Source organism: Pavona decussata, unplaced genomic scaffold (genome assembly GCF_977016875.1).
Source record: "Pavona decussata unplaced genomic scaffold, jaPavDecu1.1 SCAFFOLD_137, whole genome shotgun sequence".
NCBI classification, from domain to species: Eukaryota; Metazoa; Cnidaria; class Anthozoa; order Scleractinia; family Agariciidae; genus Pavona; species Pavona decussata.
The window spans coordinates 53,080-75,571 of NW_028145550.1; the positions used below are offsets into that span (position 1 = coordinate 53,080).

A 22,492-nucleotide genomic window follows, 5' to 3' on the forward strand; every position below is an offset into this window, starting at 1 on the left:
GGTACCTGTGGAAGCATAATGATTTCACAATATGCATGAGACAAAGAACAGACATTAGTGATGGGAATGGGTTAGAAATTCACAATCGATCATCGGAAAAAATCAGATTGTCCCAACCGATCGATCATTGATTATAATCAGATAAATTTGCTAAAAAGAACTCCATGCATTTTCCCCCTGTATACAAGTCAAAGTTGCTTGATGTTCCTGAAATAGTTACATAATATTCCCATAATTTTAGCCTTGCATTACATTCAGGATAATTTTGACTTTTTGAGTGCACAAAAAAAAAACACTTTAACGCACACCAGGATTAGTATTTTTGTTTCTTAAATGGACTATTCATTTTTCCACGATGATCGATTATGCTTTAATTGTAATCGATCATCAGATCGGTAAGAGTTTTTGATCAACTTTCGATTATAATTGATTATCGGTACACCACACACACACTTGCAAAAGACATAAAAATACCCCAGGCACGACTTTTCTTTTACATCACAATCATACACCCAGAAGAATTTGACTTGCTTTTCAGGAGTGAACAATTGGTTTGTGTGTCATTACATTACAATCAGGACCTTACAATTTCCCTTTAATTTTCAACACAGCATTCTCAACTTCTCAACACAACTTTTTATATGCTGTGTTTAAATAAAGTTTATGAAGCTGATAATGTACGTGATTTCTCTAACAAAAATAGTCGCACACTTTTGAATAACTGCTTGGTATTAATTGGAGGTGCATACTTCAAGCAGCCCATTGGAGGGGTTTTGCCTACAAATGTGGGAATACTAAGATTCACCTTTGGATAAAAAAGAGGCATGGACTTTAGACTAAACTCTGGTGCTGAACTTGTATCCGCTGTTCCTGTTCCTTTTTTGGCCTCCACTCACATCTTATGAAACTACAATAAAATGATAGTATTATTTATATAGTTATATATATTTTTTTGTTTAAGTAAAAGCCTAAAAAAATATTAAAGTTTCCATTAACAGTTAACTTACCTTCGAATGAGCTCTACCTCCAGTTCTCTCGAAGATGGAGGGCTGTTAAACTTGTTAGAGCCATACACAATTGAGTCAATCATTATGATTGGTGCACTGGAATGATAATGCAGATCAGTATTCAGGTTTGATACTCCATAAATACCAGTAAGTATTGAACATTACTACCATATAGCATGGAATTTTTGTCAGAGTTTTAATTTGCAGATTAGCAATTTATCATATGTTATGTGGCAAAACTTTGCGATTCGGGATGACTGGCACTGCCTGCTGAGAACGAATTATTTTGTAGTTTATGGATCAATGCAAAATTGGACTCCCCCAAAATTTCATGTACATGGTATATTTAGTCTATAATAGGGCATTTCTAGTCCATAATGGGGCATTTTTTTCACATACTTTGCTTCATGCTTTCAAGTTATAATTACTTGCCAGTTGTCAGATAGAAGGTTTGGTCATCATTAGCATTAAAATTTGAAGGATTCGGTAAGGACTTTGATCTACATGTAAGAATGCATAAAGCTTCGCCGACATTTTTTTGTTTTCAATCACAAGGGATGTTTAATTGTTTTTATTTTAACAATGGCTGTTACTGATAGACACTAAGGAAACATCTGCATATATCTTTGGAATTTTCTTCAAAATGACGTCCAAATTGAGGAAAAAAACATATGTTACTATGTTTTTTCCGATGAATTCTAGGCTATATGCAAAAAAGAGGCAAATCTGAGCAAAACAAAACAAAAAAAAAATCTCGACATTTTGACATAAGGCGTTTATGCCGCAAGTCATTCAATTACATTGTTGAATTACCATCAGTCGATCTAAGCGTGATCACATCACAAAAAAGCATGACAAGCGTTGCCATTAAATATTTGAACTTTGGCGCTCAAAGTACTGAGAAGTTTGAATCAAACCATGCTTAACTGTGGCTGATATGAATATTTTAGCGTTAAAACAAATATAACTTATTTCAAACAAATGCATGTTCCCCAAAGTAATTTCTGGTCAATAGTTATTGAGCAAAAGGTCACGTAACAGGCTGTCAAAACTTCAAATGTTTGATGAGACATGTTGTGTTTGATGCCAAATTAGGTCATGTTTTTTCATGACAATAAAAAATTGGTCATGCTTAGAAGCAACTGACAATCAAGTGATGTGTATACAACTTCACCTCAAGTCACTGTCCATCATCCCTTGCTCAACTAGGGAAGGCAGGTTGTAAACTAAAGCTAGGAACCAGTGTCCACTAAAACAAATAGAGAAAAGGCTCTCAAGAATTTGACATCAAAATTACTTAAAGGAGAAGGTCATGACATAATGCAGCGTTTTCTCCTTTTCAACAAATATAAAGTAAATACAAAGATAAGATTCTGACCAAAGTTTTGGCTTCCAATGTGCTTCCGATTCTTAAGAAATCAGCCCCTAAAGTTTCCCGAATTCGGACCACGAAGGCTGCCATTTTGAAGAAAATTTAGTGACATCATTCCGTTCAACTTGAAATAGCAGGAAGCTCAGACACAGCTGGTGGGCTTGTTGCATTGCTTTTCGGCGGTTCCTTTTTTTTTTCGACATTCAGTTATGAACTGAAAATGCTGTCGTCCTCAGTTCAGGACTATAAAACAGGTCAAAAACGATAAAGCATTAAAAGATGATGTTCCACTGCACATGGCTCGATATCAAGCTAGCTACGATCGAAATGCTTGCATATCACATTGCTGGGTGATAGACAAATCCAATGAAAAGCACAAATCTACGGCTCAAATTGGACCATCTGTTTCATTTTTAAAACCATTTACGGACGATCGCTAGCCAAGCGAAAAATAAATTTAGCCCTACAAAAAGGCCACCAGCTGTGTTCGAACATCCTGCCATTTCAAGTTGGACGGAATGACATCACGGATATGCAGCCAGGCCCCTAAATATTCTTCAAAATAGCGGCCTTCGTGGTCTGAACTGGGGCAACTTTAGAGGTGGATTTCTTAGAATCAGCGGAGCATTGGAAGCTGAAATTTCGGTCAGTATGTTTACTTTATATTGGTGAAAGGAAAAAAGAGGAGCATTTAGGAATGACCTCCTTTAATAAACAAATAGTGAAACACAATGAATGCATAAAAAATGCAATTTATTTTAGCTACCTTTTTGTGTGTGCATCAAAAATTTTGAAAATTAATTGCAGTTAACCTACGAGATGTCTCCTCTGAGTCTGCCCACCATTTTGGTTAGACTTAACAAACGGTACGCTGGTTAATGTTTCTCATCGGTAATGGTGACCACATTGGCTTGAAACACGAAAAAACTACATTCAAATCTTAAGCAAAAGTGAAATACAATGTGCATTGTTTTAGTTCATGCATGACTTCTAAACACTTATACAAACCTCCTGCAGACTGCTACAAAGATAAATTTCTTGTTGAAAATGTTTATTCGTCTTGTAAACGTCGATGCTGCTTGATATCTCTCATTGTCACTGCAAGAGACGTAGTTGGGAAGGACTGAGGCAAATACAAAATTTGTTTACAAAATAATATACTCTATTAAACGGCCAACAAAAACTGAATTCAGTGGCTTCTTATTACTGAGCAGATAGTTACTTACGAAATGAAAGAATTCAAAATAAATGCAAGCTAAAATGTTGAGTGTAAATAAACACATTAACAGAATGTAATACGTGCACCTATAGATCTATTAATTTGGCAATAAGGAGCTGTCAAATATCTTATTCAATATGTAACTATTCAGTTTTGGTTCGCAGTTTAAACAACTCCGATATTTCAAATGACAGTCATACAATGGTCTGTATTCAGAAGTTTTGTTTCTCATGAACACAACCGACATGTTTGTCTCCTCGGAAATAATCAAAGTCTATTTTCTCTTAACTTACGTATCTTCCTCAAGTGATAGAAGTAGTGAACGAATGCCTCTGGGGAGATCGAGTTTCCAGCCGGCTGTCGGAAAGGAGACGACTGCTCTGACGCAGGCTTATTTTCTCCTTACAATCCCCACCTTGAATACATTGAATACTTTCATTCTGTCTTTGTGGCCATTGATAACATGACAGCAAAAAGGCTAGGAGAATTCATGTTTTTACCAAGACACTGAAAAGTTAATGAGTGACCTTCCCGTTATTTGCATCTCGAAACTTTGTGCTACGTGACCAACGGAATTAAATATGCTATAAGCTAAACCAACTTTCAAAAGATATCATAAGGCGAGATTTCAAAAGAGTCGGTTCGTTTCCGTTTTGTTTTATTCCCTAAAATTATTATAAATTAAACGGGTGCGCGGATTTTAATCTAGTTGTAATACCTAGACTTGTTGATCAAATGCAAGTGTGTAAACATGAAATCAAAGCATAACAATTAATAGTATTCGTGTCGAATGCAAAATAAAGTTTTGTGATTTCAGTCAATCTGTATAAGTAACATGTAACTGTGAAACAAAAAGACTAAATCATTTCGAAAGGAGAATTGATCAATTTTGTTAAAAAATGTACTTAGTTAGGACATGAAAGCACCCTGACGTGAAAATCATGGCGAGAATAAACACAGGAAAAGGTCCAACGCGACTTGCATTTACAAACTTAATCAAACTGACTCAGAGACTAGAAAGTTATCGACACAATCGACGAAAGGAACGCGCAAAATTAAACTGCGCAAATAAATGATTCCAAAAGAGGTGGGTGAGAGCAAGAAAGTGGGATTAACCCCTAGATTTTATTTTCCTTTGCTAACCGAGCGGCCGGAAAGTTGCCCTCTAAGTTACAGACAATAAAAGTAGCACAGAAATCTTCACGGAACTAGGAAGAGACAAGAAGGAAAGAAGACGGTGTGGAAGGAACTCCTCATCGAGGTGTATCCTCTACTGCACTCCAGATGTGCAAGAAGTTCCGCTTATTGTTGTTGATGTTATATTAAAACTGTGAATTCTACCAGGATAAATATTAGAACTTGTTGAGGTGCGGTTGAGTAGAGAAAAGCGAGTCGGAGTCGCAGGTTTTAACGGACGCTCGTTAGGAAGTTTGGATGGTCAGTGATTCGAGGCTATGTTCCGTATCATATCTCAGTTCCCTGGGGGCAACCATTTGGCAGACAAGAGGTAGAGTAGTTTTATTCAAACCTGCTTTATGATATAGCAATCGCGTTAAATATGTTAAACTACCGCTGTATGATCCACCTAGGCGTGCAACGTTTTTATATATTGATGACGCTACAAATTTTTAATTTAATAGTGTAATAATTCACCTCCTGGTTTTCATTGTTTTCTATAATTTAAGGCGAGAAAGGGCTTTCTTCCTTGAATTTTGCTACGATCTGATAATCAACATGAACGGAAGAAGTTGTTTCCGCGATAAAACTTGAGTACACAATCCACTGATAAAACTGGGAGGCACTGAGGCGAGTAAAGATAAAATTAAAAACTGACTCGGAGTAAGGTGATTGGACAGGAGACCAAGCAAGAAAATCTTCCCGCATTGTAAACACAACCTTCTCAGTTGAAACCTTGAACTTAAGTAAGTACAGCCTACGTGTTATTAGTCATAACAGCCAAGCAATCCACAGGACTTTCAATCTTTGTTGAGCAGCTGAAAACCGTTCATTGGATTTCTCAAAATGCGTTTGCCTATCCAAGTTTATTTTCTTTTAGTTTTCCTCGTCCTGACCGTGAATGGCGCCAACAACTCCTGCAAATCTTGTGCCAAACCATACGACAAGATGATGGTTTGTAATCTGATGTGTAACCTGCTTCAGGATTCGGACGCAAACGACGCCATTAAAATGCTGCAAACTAAACTGGAAAATCTTATTGCAGTGGTCAACAAACCTTCACCTACTATGCCACCAGGTAAAATGATTTGCCTCCAGTGTTATTGTCGTCTTTCCTTTCGAAAGTTTCAAATCGCTACTGTTTTTTTACTAAGCGCAGTTCGAGAAGGTCGCGTGAGTGGAAAAATATCGCGTGCGACCACGCCTTAGTTCTCTTTCTCGTGTCTTTCGTCTCTCACGCATCAATCAACAGAAGGACAGATAAAATTCCAATGTATACATTCTGATATTTTCGAAAACTACATCTAACTGGATTTTTTCTTTTTTACAGCCGTTCCCGCCTCTTCATGCAAGCAACAGTATGAAAAACGCAGGTGGGTTTTGAGGTGTTCTATGACACATCCCGCTAACTAAGCGAGACAAAGGAAAGGTTCGGATTTGAATATTTAACCCCATTTTGAAAATTCTGAGACTCCCCGACAATTAAAGAAAACAAAAAGCTGAAGATAACACTTCCTTACCACTTTAACTTACACTGTTTCTCTTCCTATCCAGTTCCACCAAAAGCCAAGTGTATCCGATGATGCTTGGTTCACAGAGGATTCCTGTTTACTGTCACATGGGCAACTTTGGATGCGGAGATGGAGGGTGGACGCTCGCCATGAAGATCGACGGCACAAAGGTATGCAGTCCTCTTCATTCTTTACAAACGCTGTACAAATATTTAACATCTGACAGTTGACTAATTTTCCTTGTTTCTATTCCAGAAAACGTTCCATCACGATTCTTCTTTTTGGAGCAACAGAAATGCCTATAACCTTGCTGGAGGGAAGACTGGGTTCGACACACAACAGACCAAGCTGCCTACCTACTGGAACACACCCTTCTCTAAGATCTGCCTCGGTATGAAGATCGGTCAGCAGATCAAGTTCCTCGTCATCAATAAGCAGGCCAACTCACTGTACGCACTGATTGCTGACGGGAAATACCGTGCAACGTCAATGGGTCGTAACACGTGGAAAACGCTGATTGGTTCTCGGGCATCGTTGCAAGCGAACTGTAACAAAGAAGGGTTCAATGCTGCCTGTAGCGCTAAGGGCTCTACCAGGGCAAGAATCGGTATCCTTGCAAACGAGCAGAAAGATTGTGGAACGTGTGATTCCAGAATCGGCTTTGGTACTGGTGGATACAGTGATGATTCCAACACGTGTGGAAATAATGGACACGACGGCAAAACAAAGATCAAAGCCATGGAATACATCTTGGTTCAGTAGAGTGGAACTAACTCGTACATAAAATGTACAAAAACATCCACTTTTAAAATAAAGATGGCGATTTTTTTAAACTTTTTCTGGCTGTCACTGAAGTTAATTGACTTATTAATTAAAGACTAACAGACAGACAGAAGGACAGACAGACAGATTGATCGAATTAAAAAAGGATAAAAAGCTAGAGTTTACCTCCCTGAGATAGTTTCGTAGCAGTGAAGAATGAGTAATTTCCAACCGTCCAATATTGTAATTGAATTCCTTAGCAATAAACTGACAGCCTGGCTTTATTGACTGACTAGTTGAAAATAATGAAGAAGCGTTCTCGAGTCGAATAACTCGGAAAAAGAATTTTTCGAGGCCCCCAACGGGAATCGAATCCATGACCTTCCAGGTACCGGTTGGACGCTCTTATTATGACTGACTAGTTATTTCTTTGAGTAATGGACAAACAGACACACCTACCAAAGACTGGCTTAGGAAACTAAAACCGATGGAATTTTTAAACGTGACAAGAACATATTAGATCATTTTAGAGTAAGAAGCGTAATGGACTAAAGTCCGATGATCGATCTGGTACTTTTAGATACCTCCACGCACCATGCAAGACTTCCCCATTTGCCCTGTGTTAAAAATAGCAGTGACCATATATATGCCTGACAGAAGTTACCGTGCCTTGCAAAAAACGGTTTTACTGCTTTTGATATCAGTTTCGGTTCAGTTGGGTTAGCAAAGAAGATTCAACAAAGTATCTTATGCAGGAACAGACTAAACGCTGAATATTTCTCTTGTTTTACGTTTAATTTTACTTCACATTTACAACAGTAATCGGAACCATACATCCGACATGTCAATCGACAACTGCAGACTGGATGGTGACATTTTAATCTTATTTACCTGGCACCGTTGACACAACCTCAATTAAAAGTAAACCGCAATTCAATTAATCACGGGATTCCGGTACTTCCAGTTCAGACCCACTTGCGTCTTGTCATGTAGAGGCAACTTGCGGTGGAAACAAGTAGCAAAGTGCTGGGAGACTCTGAATGCGACTTAATGAAGTTGAAATTTTAAACAGAACAACATAAATGCCTATAACCTTGCAGGAAGACTGGGTTCGACACACAACAGACCAAGCTGCCTATCTACTGGAACACGCCCTTAATCTCCAAGACCTGCCTCGGTATGAAGATCGAGGGGTGGAAACGAATGTTTGGACGTATCGACCGTTAGCCCTTCGTCAGACGAGGGGCAGACCGAATAGTTAACGCGCAAAACGTGCACTCGGGCGCGAATTTCTTTACGATGGCCAAATTATACCTTGTCATCTCTTTTAATAAAACCATCATTTGAAGGGGTGTGTGGAATAAGGCCGTAAGTGACTTTTGATGTAAGATCAAATTCTCCTCTTGTTCCACAAGTGAATACAAGCTAATTTGGAAAGAGAATCTAGCAACTGATCAGAAGTCACTTGGGGCTTTTTTCCAGGCACCAGTTCATTTGATATAAGGGTATGTCCTGCCTATTAGAGGATCATGATCTAATACTGTGGATAAAAGACTGAGAATTCAATCCACTGCAAAATACCTGTATAGGTTTACATGTCGTCAGATTTGAAAGCCTCAAGCTTATGCTTATGGATAGCCGAAAATCGCACAGTTGTCAGAACCAATGATAGGGAAAAAAATAATGTAAACATTTGCCTATACTTTGCCGGTAGTGGTGAGCCGTAACTGAGTTTAAATTTATTTATGAATTGTCCATACCACGTCGCGCATTATCTGCATACTTTAAGGCATGTTTAAAAGCCATGATAATGTCACTAAATGCAACATATATAGCCCTCCGACATCCATTTCAACTAACGAAAACTGGATTGTTCAGGATTAGGGTAAGGGTTTCAGAGTCCCAGTGGCACACCCCGACACAAAACGTTTCAGAGTTAGCCCCTCCTCGTCCCCCCAACCCCCACGGCCAATACACACAGAAAATTCCCGCAAAAAACTGTTTGGAGAATTCACAATAATTTTCTTCGATGCGTCGGACAATATCATGTAACAATATAATAGCAAAGCTTGGAAAAATCAATTGCGCACTAATTATAATAATGGTGGTCTGCTTTGTTTTTGTCTAGAATAATATGCGGGGAAAACGCATCAAGCAAGGCATGATCAGTTAATTCACTTTTCTTCTCATTGGAAGAGAAAATGGCGGAAGTTTTGCTAACCAATCACAGAGCATAGTAAAGTAAAACGAGACACGATATTAATTTTAACACCAATCTCGTACCCAGAGTCCATAGGGTTTTTGGCCAGTGGTTGATTGCCAGAAGAGACTCTGGGGAACTGGAATTTTATTACTGCAGGATTTCTGCAGTAAAACAATGCAAGCCGTAACAGGGCAGCCAATCAAAAGATTTAAATAAAAATTCCAGTTCCCCAAAGTCTCTCCCGGTGACCAACCGCTGGCCAAAAAACCTGAGGACTCTGAGTACGAGATTGTTTTAACACTAAAATGAAAACTGCTCTATGAAAGGTACCCATTAGAGGGGTTGGGATTTGCAAAGCTCTCAAGGCTGTGTTTTGGTGTTGGTCTCAATACACAGCAGTGCATTAGGACTGTAACAATTAGATCATTTTATTTTACATTACTTGACTAGAAACACAAATGGAAGAAAAAAAAAGTAAACATAGATGCAGGTTATATAACTAAAAAAATATGTTACATTGAAATCAGTGTGCAGCAGCTAATTAAGTTACAGAGCTTTTGAGTTGGCTGCTGCGTATTTGCACATAAAAGAAGCAAATATTGAACAATCATTTAATTAAACAAATAAAATAATAAGTAACTAGTGACAAAAACTAAAGGCAAGATACAAAATATATACAACTTAAATGGAATTAATACACACTAAATTATCCAGATAATTCATTGGGTTCTTATGCAAGATTTCTTTTCGCAATATCAAACACAATCTCCAAAGTAAAACTGTCTGCCAGGTTTTACAGCAGTAATGATTTAACACTTCTATGGGAATCCGCTTTTGCCCTAAATCACAGGAGACAAAAGAAACAAGTGGTTTCCCTGTGGCCAGTCATAGGCGTTATAATATATAAACTGAACTGGTTTAGATTTTAGGCCTTTAATTCACTCACTGCGTAACTCGAAAAGACTGATCCATGGGCAGACTGGTCCACAGAGTACCCCTACTGAATCCTTTAATTGGACCATACCATAATAAGAGGAGAGGGAAGTTCAAGTTTAGCGTTTTGATTTCATAAATTTAGCTGGCTCTGGCTCTGCAGGGACAGCCACATGATTATTACCTGTTGTCAACGTGGTTTTAATTTGTGGGGTTAATTACAATTTTTCAAACCAGTCGGATTTTTGTTTTGCTTTGTGTAGTACAGTCGAACCTTCCTTTGCGACCACCTCTCGTAAGCGACCACCTCTCATTAGCGACCACTTTTCCAAAATACCAAAAGTTTTCGAGTCAAATCACTATAGATGGAACCTCTCGTAGGCGACCACCTCTCTTAAGCGACCACCTCTCGTAAGCGACCACTTTTAGAGATGATTTTTTTATAATTTTCAATTGTTTTTAACCTCCCGTAGGCGACCACTAGCACTTGACACACAATCTGCTGTATCTCTCACGGGCGGAAATCGAAAAGTGTGTCGCTGTAACATATTGGCTACGTCATTACAGCAGACGCCGTAAATCTCACAGTCGGAGCTACCGGAAGTATTTCCCGATATAGCTTAGCATTGAAACAATTGATAAAATACACGTGCACTATACTTCACACTGAAATAAACTTTAATCAGATCAAATCTCTTGTAGGAAAAAACTCTCTCATCTTTTATCGTTCTTATCTTTTTGCTTATGTTCCGTTCCCTCAAAAATTTAGACGGCGCCACCTGGAGTAATAAAAGAGTCAAGTTTCTTTCACAATAATTGTCTCAATCGCTGTAATAAGTAATTTGCGAGATACAAACAATAATCACCATAGACCCTCAAATTTTTTGCCTAGAATAATTTTGGACTGGTCTTAATATACTTGTAGCTAAGAAAAGTTATTGCTAGGGGTTTCGATAAGCACTGGCAAAAGGCTAGACTGCGAGCAGTCTCTTTCTTTCCTAACTTCTGTAGCGCTGTAGCGCGCGATTGATCGAGCGAACGAGGAAGCTGCGACCCGAGAGAAACGCGGGCGCAGAGGGAAAGGAAAAAGAAATCCCTCCTCGTTCGCTTTTCTATTTGCATAATTTTGCCGGCGCTTTTGCTCGCGTGATCTGAGGAAAAAAGGAGGACTGCTCGCAGTCTAGCAAAAGGCTATAGGTCTCCGCAATTACCATATGTAAATTACCCGAAATTTAGACCACTGTGGTCTGACCTTTGGTAAGCGACCACCTCCCGTAAGCGACCACATATCCTTGACATTATGGGTGGTCGCTTACGGGAGGTTCGACTGTATTCATTATACCATAATCATAAAAATCAAACTGGTTCAAAAAATTTTAAAACCCAAAAAAATTTTGAACCACAACATAATTATACATAGCAAAATACATTTGCTCATTTTAGAAAATAAACCATATAAACAAGTGTGTTTTAAAACTGGACCATAAAACTGTTCTTTGCTTTTCTCTGCCATTTTGTTCGGCCCAATTTCTTCTGCATGTTCATGAATCTTGCCCCAGGCTACATAAAATTACAAAGCAACTGCTTTTATGGCTTGATGCAGTCATGGATGACCATTGCTTTTGTTCTTTTGGTTTTGGATGGAAATTTCTTTTTTTTTTTCTTTTTATGGGGTGGTCCATAGAGGGGGTCATTTTTAGGAAGTCCATGAACCTGGTCAGGTGGAGGGGTACACAGTCCGGGATCAGTCGTTTTGGGTTATCCCCTTTAATTCACTTAAAAAAAAAAAAAAGAAACATTTCCTGGTATATTACCCGCAGGTTGATTCAACCATTGCCGTGCTTGACAACAATTCCTCACAAAAGGCATGCATTGATTCATTTACACTTCAAAAAAACAGCAACAACCCTTATTCTTTCTACATGCAGTTATATAAAAACAAAGAAATCAATAGCATGCCTTATGAACTAAACACAATTAAAGAGCATGCAGTTGTGAAGCCTCCCCTACCCCTGGAATTTTCCCACAAATGATGGCTAGATGCAAGAAAAAGGCAGTTGCATTGGAGGAGGCTTTGTTTTAAAATTCATTGGGAAAGACTTGGAAGAAAATAATAAGCTAAATCAGTTAGTAATAACCAAAAGAAACGTAAAATGAACAAGTAAGGAGGGTGCCTACTTTTGTAATACTGCGCATTAAGTCGTTCTGTGCATCTCGCGATACTAAGTTTAATTTCTATGGGTGATGCCTACTTATACAGGAATATTTTTGTGCCGTTTAAAACTATGCAGAGAAAGCAGAACTAAATAGCAATTGCTCTTGGTATCCAAAAAGAAAATTTGGGGTAATACTGCATTATTCAGAGATAATAAAGGTTCAATTTGAAAAAAAAAATGCCATACATTGCTTTGTGTTTTACTGTTTAATTAGAATGATTCTTGCTTGTTTTAATCTCTAAAAAATGCGTGGTTACATCCAAACTATTTTCTTTTTTGATTTAATGACCCTTGATATAATCTGCTTTCCCCACATAGTCATAAACCACACAAACAAACCTTTCTTAAGTTATTAAATTAGAGGCACCATCCTTAAGTAAGAGATTACAGCCACTATCACTGTCCTTCCCCACATGCATCCAGTGCAACTGTTCCTGTTAATGGCCGGTACATCTATTTTTCCAGCACCTCTTTGTGGATCATTGCAAAACAAGCTTTGAAGTGAATTTTTTTTCTGACTTCCTCTTGAGTTTCATGCTTGACAGGTATAGTTGATTTCTCCTTCCATTCATTTTCATCAGAATCAAACATTTCCACTAATAACTCTCTTGATTTCCCGCTATCTTTCACACCACCAACGACATTCAAAGCTCCCTTAAAGCACACCATGCTTGCAGAGTGACGAGGCACTTTAAGACTGGGTATCACCTGCCATTCATCAGTTGATGGGTTGTAAACTTCACAAGTTTTGAGCGCTGTAAAAATCTGCTCATTCTTTTGCAGTCCGCCTGCTACATAGATCTTTCCGTTCATGGCTGCTCCAAAAGCATCATGTCTCGTTTCATTCATAGCTGCAACTTCCCCCCAGCTATCTTCACTTGGATCAAGTTTTTCACCTGAGTTATTCCATTAATCTCTTCATTTTCCTGCTTAGTGCCACCCATTATGTAAATATGATGACCATCAGTAACACCACATGCTCCCCAGCGACTGAGAGCTTCACCCCCATCCCATTCATTCTTGTCTGGATGGTATGTATTAAAAATGGTGTTCTCAGGGACAGTTTCAGTATTTGCTAATACATACAATTAAGTCACGTCACCATTAAATACAAATACAGAAGAAAATTCCTATTTATACTTAAACTTTGTTCTAATTGCTCCCCATGAGTTAGTGGAAGGTACGTAGTATTCTGCCACTGGAGACTGATCACGCACATTACTTTTTGTTTACTGAAAATATAAACTTTGTCTCTGTATCATGTCCCCAAAGTGGTGCCAATTGTTTTCATGTGGAGGGTAACACAAGGCTTTTTTCCCACCACGAACAAAGATTCCATCTCGCTGCACTTCCAGACATTGTCTTGGTAGCTTGATACATTACTGACCGGTATTACCACTGGAGCAAAAAATTGACCCCAAAGAACCGCAGATAAGGTAAGCACACTCAATGTTAGTTGTTACGAGCTCTTCCTTGACCAGACTGTTAAACAGAAAGTCATGTGGAATGGACATCAGGCGGACTTGACGTAACAACTCAGGAAAATCCTTTTCTCTTTCACTCTTGTTGTGAGAAACCCACTTCACAATGCCATGAAAAATTTCTTCTTCACTTCTGACAACAACATCATCACTAGCCACCCATTCCATGACTTGCTTTACATTGAGGTTCAGAAAATCATCTGTTTCCATGACAACACTGAAATCTGTTTTGATCACTTCACAGGATGACTCCTTCAACTCCGTACACTGATACTTGTCGGCAAAGTAATAGTTGTAAAGACAGTTTTCGGGTGTCACACTAACCTTCAAGAAATCACACGCTGCTGTTTTCAGGCCTGGCATGAGAATTAAGATAATCTGCAGTTGCAATCAAATTATGGCCAGTTTCCTCGGTAACTGAAACATTTCCAGTGTAAATGTACTTTAGTACTTCTTCCATGACAGCCACATTAGCTTCTTCAAGCTCTATTCTGATCAACTGTTCGTTGCTTTCTCTCATGACTTTGCCTTTCACTGAAACTGTCACATCACAGAAGCTTTCGTTTCTTCTCAGGGTATCAAGACGCTCGATATTAGTTCTTGACGATGCTGTGAAGGATCTGCTGTCATGGGCTGGGTCACTCAGCGGCCATGTTGGGGGTATATAGCCTCGCTTTCGAAGACGACTGATAGGAGACTGGGCTGCAAGAAAATTGACGAGACCGACGTGACCACAGAAAAAAGAATTTTGAAACGAGGAATGAGGAAACTGGGCCTAAACACCACTTCTTTCCTCGCGTCTGTGACGGCGAAGTTTATTGGAGCAATACTTGATGTCTTTCTGGCCGTTTTCTTCGATTCACAGGGTTGTGCGTTTTCCAGTATAAGGCCTCCGCAAGCGAGGAAATGTCATTCTCCCCACACTTTTATTACAATATTTGTCGGTTGGGAAAAGTGAAATAAAAAGGACCTGAAACAGTTTTTGCTTTGATAAATATCACTGAGAGAAATGGAATAAATGTTTGCTGCCAAAAGAGCCCGACTCAAAAATTAACCGCCATTTCACCTCGGTAGGCAAAAAGCTTGCAGATGATGTACCTTCCACTAATCGGCACTTTAGTGATTATATTAGTGATCAAGTGTATCCAAACTCCTTCTTCTTCGATCCTGTTATTTTTTTTTTTGAAATTGACTCTGAGATATTATCAACACCTCTGAACAAAGCATAATAATTATTATGCGAAACACATCTTATCAGACATTCTAGCTACTATAATTTGTATAATAAACTTGTTGGTGCAAATCGGTGATTATCCTTCCAAATTAAAGCATGCGAAAATAATAGGCCTTATCACGGTTTTCGACGCCATTTTGACGAGTAGGCAAACAGGCTTGAAATAACAGTGTTTGGATGGAAATCCGATGTCAAAATATTTTCGTAAAACATCGTTTCTGAAAAAATAATGAATTGAAAACTTTTGGCACTAGGAAAAGGATTTTAAGAAAAAAATTGGAGGGATGTTGCTGGGCCACATAGCGTTTAGTCGTCCAATGAGTGCATTCGGAAGTCAGGCAAGCGTAGTCATTGCACGCATGCTGAACAAGAATGCTCCTGAATGCTGTATCATGACAAACTCCAAACAATAGAAATCTCCCAAAGCACAAACTCAGCCAAAACGCTAAAAATCTTCAATGTTTACTCAAGCTTGGGCTTATAGGAGATAATGTCACAATTTTTAAATTACCATGAAATTCAGAATCCGGGTAATAAGTTAATCAATTGTGGCCCTGAAAAAAATTGAAGGAAAAAAAACCACCAAATTTTAAGAAAATGCTTTGTTTGTGAGAAGGTCTCTGAAACGCTGACAAGCGTCAACAAATAGCTAAAACTATCATTTCTATATGTTTGCATTGCTGGAAATCGCACGCATTTACAAGGCCTTAAATCTTTTTGCTGACTTGCAAGGAGTCGTCTGTAATAAAGATCCCCAAAATAAAGGAATAAATCTCATAGTTAATTAGATATAATCGTGTAAAGTTTGCTTATCACTTTTACATAAATTTTGACCTAAATTGGGAAAGCGCTAAATTTCTCGAATTGGGTCTTTGCGATTTTGTTGAAACTCTGTTCAGCGCAAGGTACTAATGCGCACTATGTGTAGCCCAGACATTTTTACGAAAAAAAGCCGGCAACAGCAGAATTTCGACTCAGACCTCACTATACCCACGCGACATTTACTTTGATCGCCAATTTTTTTTTGCTATATTGTAGATTGATCTATATGTTATCCATTCTATGTGTCACACTTACGATAAAAGTAAAGTCGGGGATACCAAAGAGCTTCAAAGTAGGGTGGTACCTCCAAAAAATAACTGGGTCGAGTCACCTTACTCAGTGACGGGGCCTATTAATGGTAGCGAGGCTGCCGGTGACCTTGTATTGATAAAGACCTACCTATGGATGGCGACATGGTGCAAAATTCAGCAACTCAATATCCATACACATTCACGATTAACATTTTGATTAACAAATAAAACCGTTCACATTCAGCATTTATATCTATATTCTGGATCAATATTGGTTCACATTCAAGATTTGTATTCGTTCAGTAGTTTTAACTTCATTCACATTCAGCTATTGTATCGGTTCACATTCACAGTACGCCGAATGGCGCAAAATTCACGAAATATTTCCATTCAGCAATTTCTGCGCATCGTATCTTTCGCGCACCACGTGATATAAAATGACCTTGTACCTAGAGCCCGCGCTTTCGTGATCAAAAGGGAGGATGCGGGTGAACGGACCGATCTATATGATGCCTCTGATTGGGAACTTTTTTGGAGCAATACTTGACGAGAGTGAAACATTATGGGAAACACCTGATACTGACTGTCGGGAAGCAGTCCACATTAGTTCGAGGTGTACCGATCTCGCTCGCGCTAGTTTGTCCAACAGTGGAAAGAAATGGTGATAGAGGGAGGCCAAGGCTTAAAATACCAGAAGACATGCTGATCAATCTTCGCTCATTGGGCCTTCCCTGGACTGAAATAGCTAGAATGCTTCTAGTATCACGTTGGACTTTGAGGCGTTGCGTGGTGGTGTATGGACTACAGGATGTTACAGGGTATTCACCCTTAATTGACAAACAGTTAGATAACATTGTGACACAGTTTTATTATGTATTTCAATATCTAAATTTTACTTTCTCTTGTGCTAATAATTATTTAAATTTTCAATAGTCTAACCTGAAGATAACAATTAAAACATTTTAGTCTACAAAATGGCAGATAGCAAATATGAAGAAAGGTCGATCACTTATATAATTAGGACCAGCTCTCGCAATGTAATGCCACCTCACAGTTCCATGTTATAGAGCGGTTTTCAAATGAGTGTCGTAAAACCAAAATCAAGTAATTAATCAGGCCAATCACAACATGCAGACACTGAAAACTCAATTAACCAATTAGAACTAGTAGCCTATATGTAAATGCCGACAAGCGCAGGAAACTGTGTGCAAGTAATTGTTGTTGTTTTTTTTTTTGGGGGGGGGGGGGGAGGGGGGCTTCCGATTGATGAAGAAAGTGGCGCGATATTTTTGAAGCAAACACAAAGCATAGTAATTAGAAAATAATCACTTTTCGACACTCAACTGAAAACCGCTCTATCAAGCTTTCAAAAGTCTGCTTAAATGACCTTGCAATGTAGTAACAACAGAAACAACAACAAGTATTTTAAAAGCTACAATAACTGAATCATCACATAATTTGAACAGTTTATAAGAACCATTCCTATTTGGAAATTTGAGAGCTGAGCTCAAAGTAACTGAGCTAAAAAATGAGCTCAAAGTCTAGACCACACTTCTGCTGGTTTGTAATGATAATAAATTGAATTTAACAGTCATCTAAAATGTGGCACAACTGATATTGATCATGTTATCATTCTAGTGTGCGTGGCATGTACAGTGAACTGGTTTTGCAATCAGCACCAACAAGGATGGTTAAAGTTTCAAATAGGAGAAAATGAACAACCATGGAATTTTATCACAAAACGAACCGGACAATACTGAGATTGAAAGACTTGCAAACGAATGTTACTTTCAAGTGGTTAACATCACTTTCTTGAACCACCTAACCACACATTTTAATCACAACTCAACAGGACTATAACAACAATATATATCTGCAACAAATCCCCAAAGATAAATATTTAAACATTGGGTGAAGTACAATATTATGTTTAAACAACTCAGGCTGTGTTGAAGATGCTTCCCCTAATCACTGCCCATAAGGCTCCATCGAAATGTGCAAGATTTGAAAAATTGGTGGGAATTTTTAGTTCCAGGAGGCATGTGGATGCAAAAAACGATTCTGTATCAACACAGCTGACCCGAATGCAACTAGGAGCCATGTTACTAGTGACAGAGCAGCTACCGGTGACAAACTGAAGAAAATCTTTCAAATCGCTCACTTCAGCCTTGTCAAGAAATGAAAGAAGCATCTGAATAGACCTCTTTGAGGCACTGTTGCTATCTTCACCAGGCAATTGCAGTAGATTTTTTCACAAAATCAGAGGTTGCATTTCTTACTTCATCTACAAACAAATGCTCAAACAGATCTGGGTGCTTTTCAATCTGAGGCAAGACATTGAGAGTTGCTAGCCCTTTCCTCATCTGATCCAGCAAACACTTGTTCTTGGTCAGCATACTGTAAGTCACAAGTGACTGCACAACATCCAGCTTGTTGGCTTCCTAGATAGGTGCGAAACATTGAGCGAATGGTTAAAATGTGAAGGGAAGTGGCCATCAGCCTGAATGAATGAGAATAATCCAAGCAGCATTAGCATTAGCATGTGTGGTGTCTCCCATAATGTTTCACTTTCGTCAAGGACGTCAAGTATTGCTCCAAAAAAAGTTCATAATCAGAGACATCATATGGTTCGGTCCGTTCACCCGCTTCCGCCCTTTTGATCACGAAAGCGCGGGCTCTGGGTACGAGGTCATTTTATATCACGTGGTGCACGAACGATACGATGCGCAGAAATTGCTGAATGGAAATATTTCGTGAATTTTGCACCATTCGGCGTACTGTGAATGTGAACCGATACAATAGCTGAATGTGAATGAAGTTAAAACTACTGAACGAATACAAATCTTGAATGTGAACCCAGAATATAGATGTAAATGCTGAATGTGAACGGTTTTATTTGTTAATCAAAATATTAATCGTGAATGTGAATGGATATTATAGCTGAATGTGAATGAATATTTATCCTGCATTTTGCACCATTTCGCCAACCATAGGACCTCACTGTTTTTATCATGTAAATTGTGTTGTTGTGGTGCAAACTAGCCTGCATTTGCATAAGAAAAGTAAAGAAAGTTGTATCAAAAAAGTATCGCATTCCGTAAAAAGTGTAAACCGCCGTCAACGAACTAGCAGCCGGAGCTTTGTCCTTTTGGTCTTTTATCTAGTGTTCAATTGGAGCAGTACTTTATATTGAAAATACAATTGTGGAATTTACCAGCCGAAAACGACCTGTGAAGATTTCGAAGCTGAACCTGAAGTCGAATACGACGCCACCGGTTGTTTTTGCTGGATTTCCATCAGGGCCCAGTTGCTCGAAGCATGGTTAGCGCTAACCCAGGTTAAATGCCATGACAACCTATAGGTTTTCATACCTGTTAACCAATGGTTAGCGCTAACCATGCTTCGAGCAACTGGGCCCAGAGCGCTTTCTTTGCTAACTTGACATTGAATTGAGCCAGCAACGAAGTCGCTCACCATCGCTGAGGATTCATTGAACTTGTTGCTCGAGAGTAGGACAAGCCGCTTTTCCTCGTAGAGAGTTTCGACATCTCGGGGTTTCATGGCTGGTTTATGTTTCGTGGACGAGATTTTGTCTTCGCGAGCGAACTCGACCAGTTAAGCATTGATAGCATCATTTACCGGCTTGAACTCTGCCAGTAATGGTACTAAAATTTATGTTTTCTTTATTTCAATTCCTATCCAGGCCAGCACGAATTGCTCTCATTGAATTACAACTGTAATATTTGCCGTCGTGTGAGCGAGCTTCGATCTTATTAAACTCATTTAATTTAGTGGCTTGTTGATGGCTTTCTCATTTTGCCAGACTTAAAAAATAATATAAATACTCTTAAATGAGATGGGCTAAAACGTTTCGTCTGTCATATTTTTTAGTTTTGCCACATTTTTAATTCAAAGACTGTTGAACAGAGTTCAAACCAAGAGAAAATGTCGCAAATACGAGCTTGAGTATTTCAACATTTCGTTTACGAACAGTTTACCGTCAAAAACGTTAAGAGCGTATGTTGTTTTCTGGTACTGCTTTATTGACCAGCAGGTTTATCTCTTCTTCTGTCACAAAAACAAACCGTTCCCCCATCTTGACATTAATTTTAATTGCAAGCTTGACGCGCCTTAAAGTTTTTGAAATCGGAATATCACGTGGGGAATATCACCGGATATTCCCCAATTTTAGCTGGAGTATATTCGGTCACGTGAGGCGTTTAGACCAATTGCGTGCGAGCAAAAATATTTGATGGATTATAATGCCTGATATCCCATCTCTGCTAAGCCAATTAGAGCTCTAAAATTTCATTATTCAATGATCCAGTTTTTTGTAACTACAAATACATCTCGCATCCCACATTTGACGCCTCACCGATTCCACACAAAGAGTTAAGTAGGCGAACAGACTCACTTGTAAGTAAAATGTAGACAAAAAGAGGATAATGATAATGCGTTTTAGTACCGCACAGATCACATAGTCTCATGGCGGTTTACAATTCTTCTGTGAGATCGGACGTCAGCATGTAAAGGCACCACTGGCAGCAGCTATCAGTCCATATTTCAATCCACCCACCCAAACAACGCATGAATGTAAAAGACAAATGAAAGCAGATAGACCAACACACAGGAGACGACGTCAAATATAGGCAGGTTTGTTTATTGAAAAAGTTGATAGTTTAAATTACAATTATAACTCTGCTGCTCTACTAATAGCTTCTTCATAGAAAGCGATCGTCAGATATCACTGTTGGAGGATTTCTGCATCGGCACCAGCCAGTTTTTGCTTTAAGATGTTATTTTCTCTTTTGCAGTTCATTGAGCGCGCGGCCTCACAAATGCTTCTTCGGTAATGAGCCAACTGAAAATATCAAGAAGGATGAAACAAAGCATAAGTTAGAAGATATAAGAAGATGCCATTAAGGCAAGATTTTTATACCGCATTTTATTCATTTACTTAGTTTATTTATCCACCTCCTCTAAGCTCACACGGCACTATTTCTAACTTCGTTTATTGGAGATTGATGGCTTTATCAGCTTCCATGAGTCCAGTGCAAGTAGATGCTCTTCGAGCCAGCGGATGCCTAATTGAAGAAACACGGTAGTTGAACCACCTTTCCTTTTCCAGAGCACCTCCGCTTGTAATACATTTAAGCCTGACCTACAGGTGTTGAACATCTCAATGCTAGACTCCCCTAGGTCCCTTCGTTTCCACTTAGGGAAAAGTTGTGGATTCGTGACCGATTCAACTTTTAATTGGCACCAGAATTTGCACAAGCGTCTATACTCAAAAGGGCAAATTTGCGATAAAAATTAGCGGGATGGAGTCAAGAATATTCGGACCTAATTTGAATACGGCTAATTCTAACTGAAGAGAATACACTTTTCTGTCGCGGAATTTATTTGACTTTGGCAAAGGGAAACATTTTGCTCGAACAAAGGAAGATTAACTTTGACACCATAAAGTAGAGTTAATCCAGTAAAACAAAGTTAAGAATCCTCTAGATTTCGTTTCTTGATGAAGTTGGAAAATTTACCTTCGTTTCTGGACAACTCTTATCCACGTTGCATGGAAGTACAGCCAGGGCCTCTGCAGTTTGATGATAAACGGACAGTAAAACCAGTGAAACAAAGATGTAAGGGAAAACCAGCGAGGTCAAGAACTTCATGGCGATCGTAAGTAACAGCTCGGATGAAATTAGAGTATGGAGTGCTATAGTAGAATCCCCAGTGTGATCCCTTTTATACCGCACTTCGGAATCAATTAATTTACAATGTTTTGGCTTACTTGTAATTAGTTGTATAAAAAGTCGCAAAAAGCCTTGTGGCGAAAATTTATTGTTTCTAGTTGTCACGTTAAACGTTTTTTGTTTTAAAATTGGCCCAAAAAGCAAATAATGGAAAGGTCCGTGCAGAAGAAACGTGCTGTGAAGTTACAGTTGCAAATGCATTAAGCCAGCGACACATCTGGCGATTTTATACGCCGATCGCGGTGAATTTGATCGCCAGCGAAAATCGCAAGCGATTTTCGCCAGCCATTGATGCGGACACACCCCGCGATTTTTTTTGCCGATCGCGGCGATGTGGCAGTTTTGAAAAATTATGTGATAAAATCGCCCAACCTGATGGGTTGGCTTTACTGGCGATTCGCAGCATTAAACCTAGAAAATCGCGGAAACGGGCACACTTGGCGAATTTATTCGCCGATACTGATTTGATATGCCAGATATTGGCGATTTTATACGCCGATCGCGGCGATCAGCGAAAATCGCAATCCCTGCACCGGGCACACCTGGCGATTTTCG

At 38.9% G+C, this 22,492-nt stretch overlaps 1 protein-coding gene, 1 long non-coding RNA gene and 1 pseudogene across 3 annotated transcripts; 1 reads left to right on the forward strand and 2 right to left on the reverse strand.

The window, feature by feature from the left end:
* The first annotated feature begins 3,398 nt into the window (after nucleotides 1-3,398).
* On the forward strand, nucleotides 3,399-7,117 carry LOC146467119 (putative skeletal organic matrix protein 5). 2 transcript variants are annotated; one of them, XM_085126018.1, is made up of 5 exons: nucleotides 3,399-5,520; nucleotides 5,655-5,852; nucleotides 6,105-6,147; nucleotides 6,329-6,455; nucleotides 6,541-7,110. In XM_085126018.1, the coding sequence occupies exons 2-5, from the start codon at nucleotides 5,723-5,725 to the stop codon at nucleotides 7,045-7,047; spliced, it is 807 nt and encodes a 268-aa protein (XP_084982144.1). In that variant the 5' UTR covers nucleotides 3,399-5,520; nucleotides 5,655-5,722; the 3' UTR covers nucleotides 7,048-7,110. The 2 variants fall into 2 exon arrangements, with proteins under 2 accessions (XP_084982144.1, XP_084982143.1); XM_085126017.1 differs by having other exon boundaries at nucleotides 3,399-5,852; nucleotides 6,541-7,117.
* A 4,769-nt stretch (nucleotides 7,118-11,886) lies between these two features.
* Nucleotides 11,887-14,510, reverse strand: LOC146467120 (kelch-like protein 25; annotated as a pseudogene).
* Nucleotides 14,511-20,831: 6,321 nt separating this feature from the next.
* On the reverse strand, nucleotides 20,832-21,953 carry LOC146467121 (uncharacterized). The gene is made up of 2 exons (XR_014867807.1): nucleotides 21,725-21,953; nucleotides 20,832-21,048 (listed from the first exon to the last, which is right to left on the reverse strand). It is a non-coding gene; the product is annotated as an uncharacterized LOC146467121 (long non-coding RNA).
* Nucleotides 21,954-22,492: the final 539 nt, after the last annotated feature.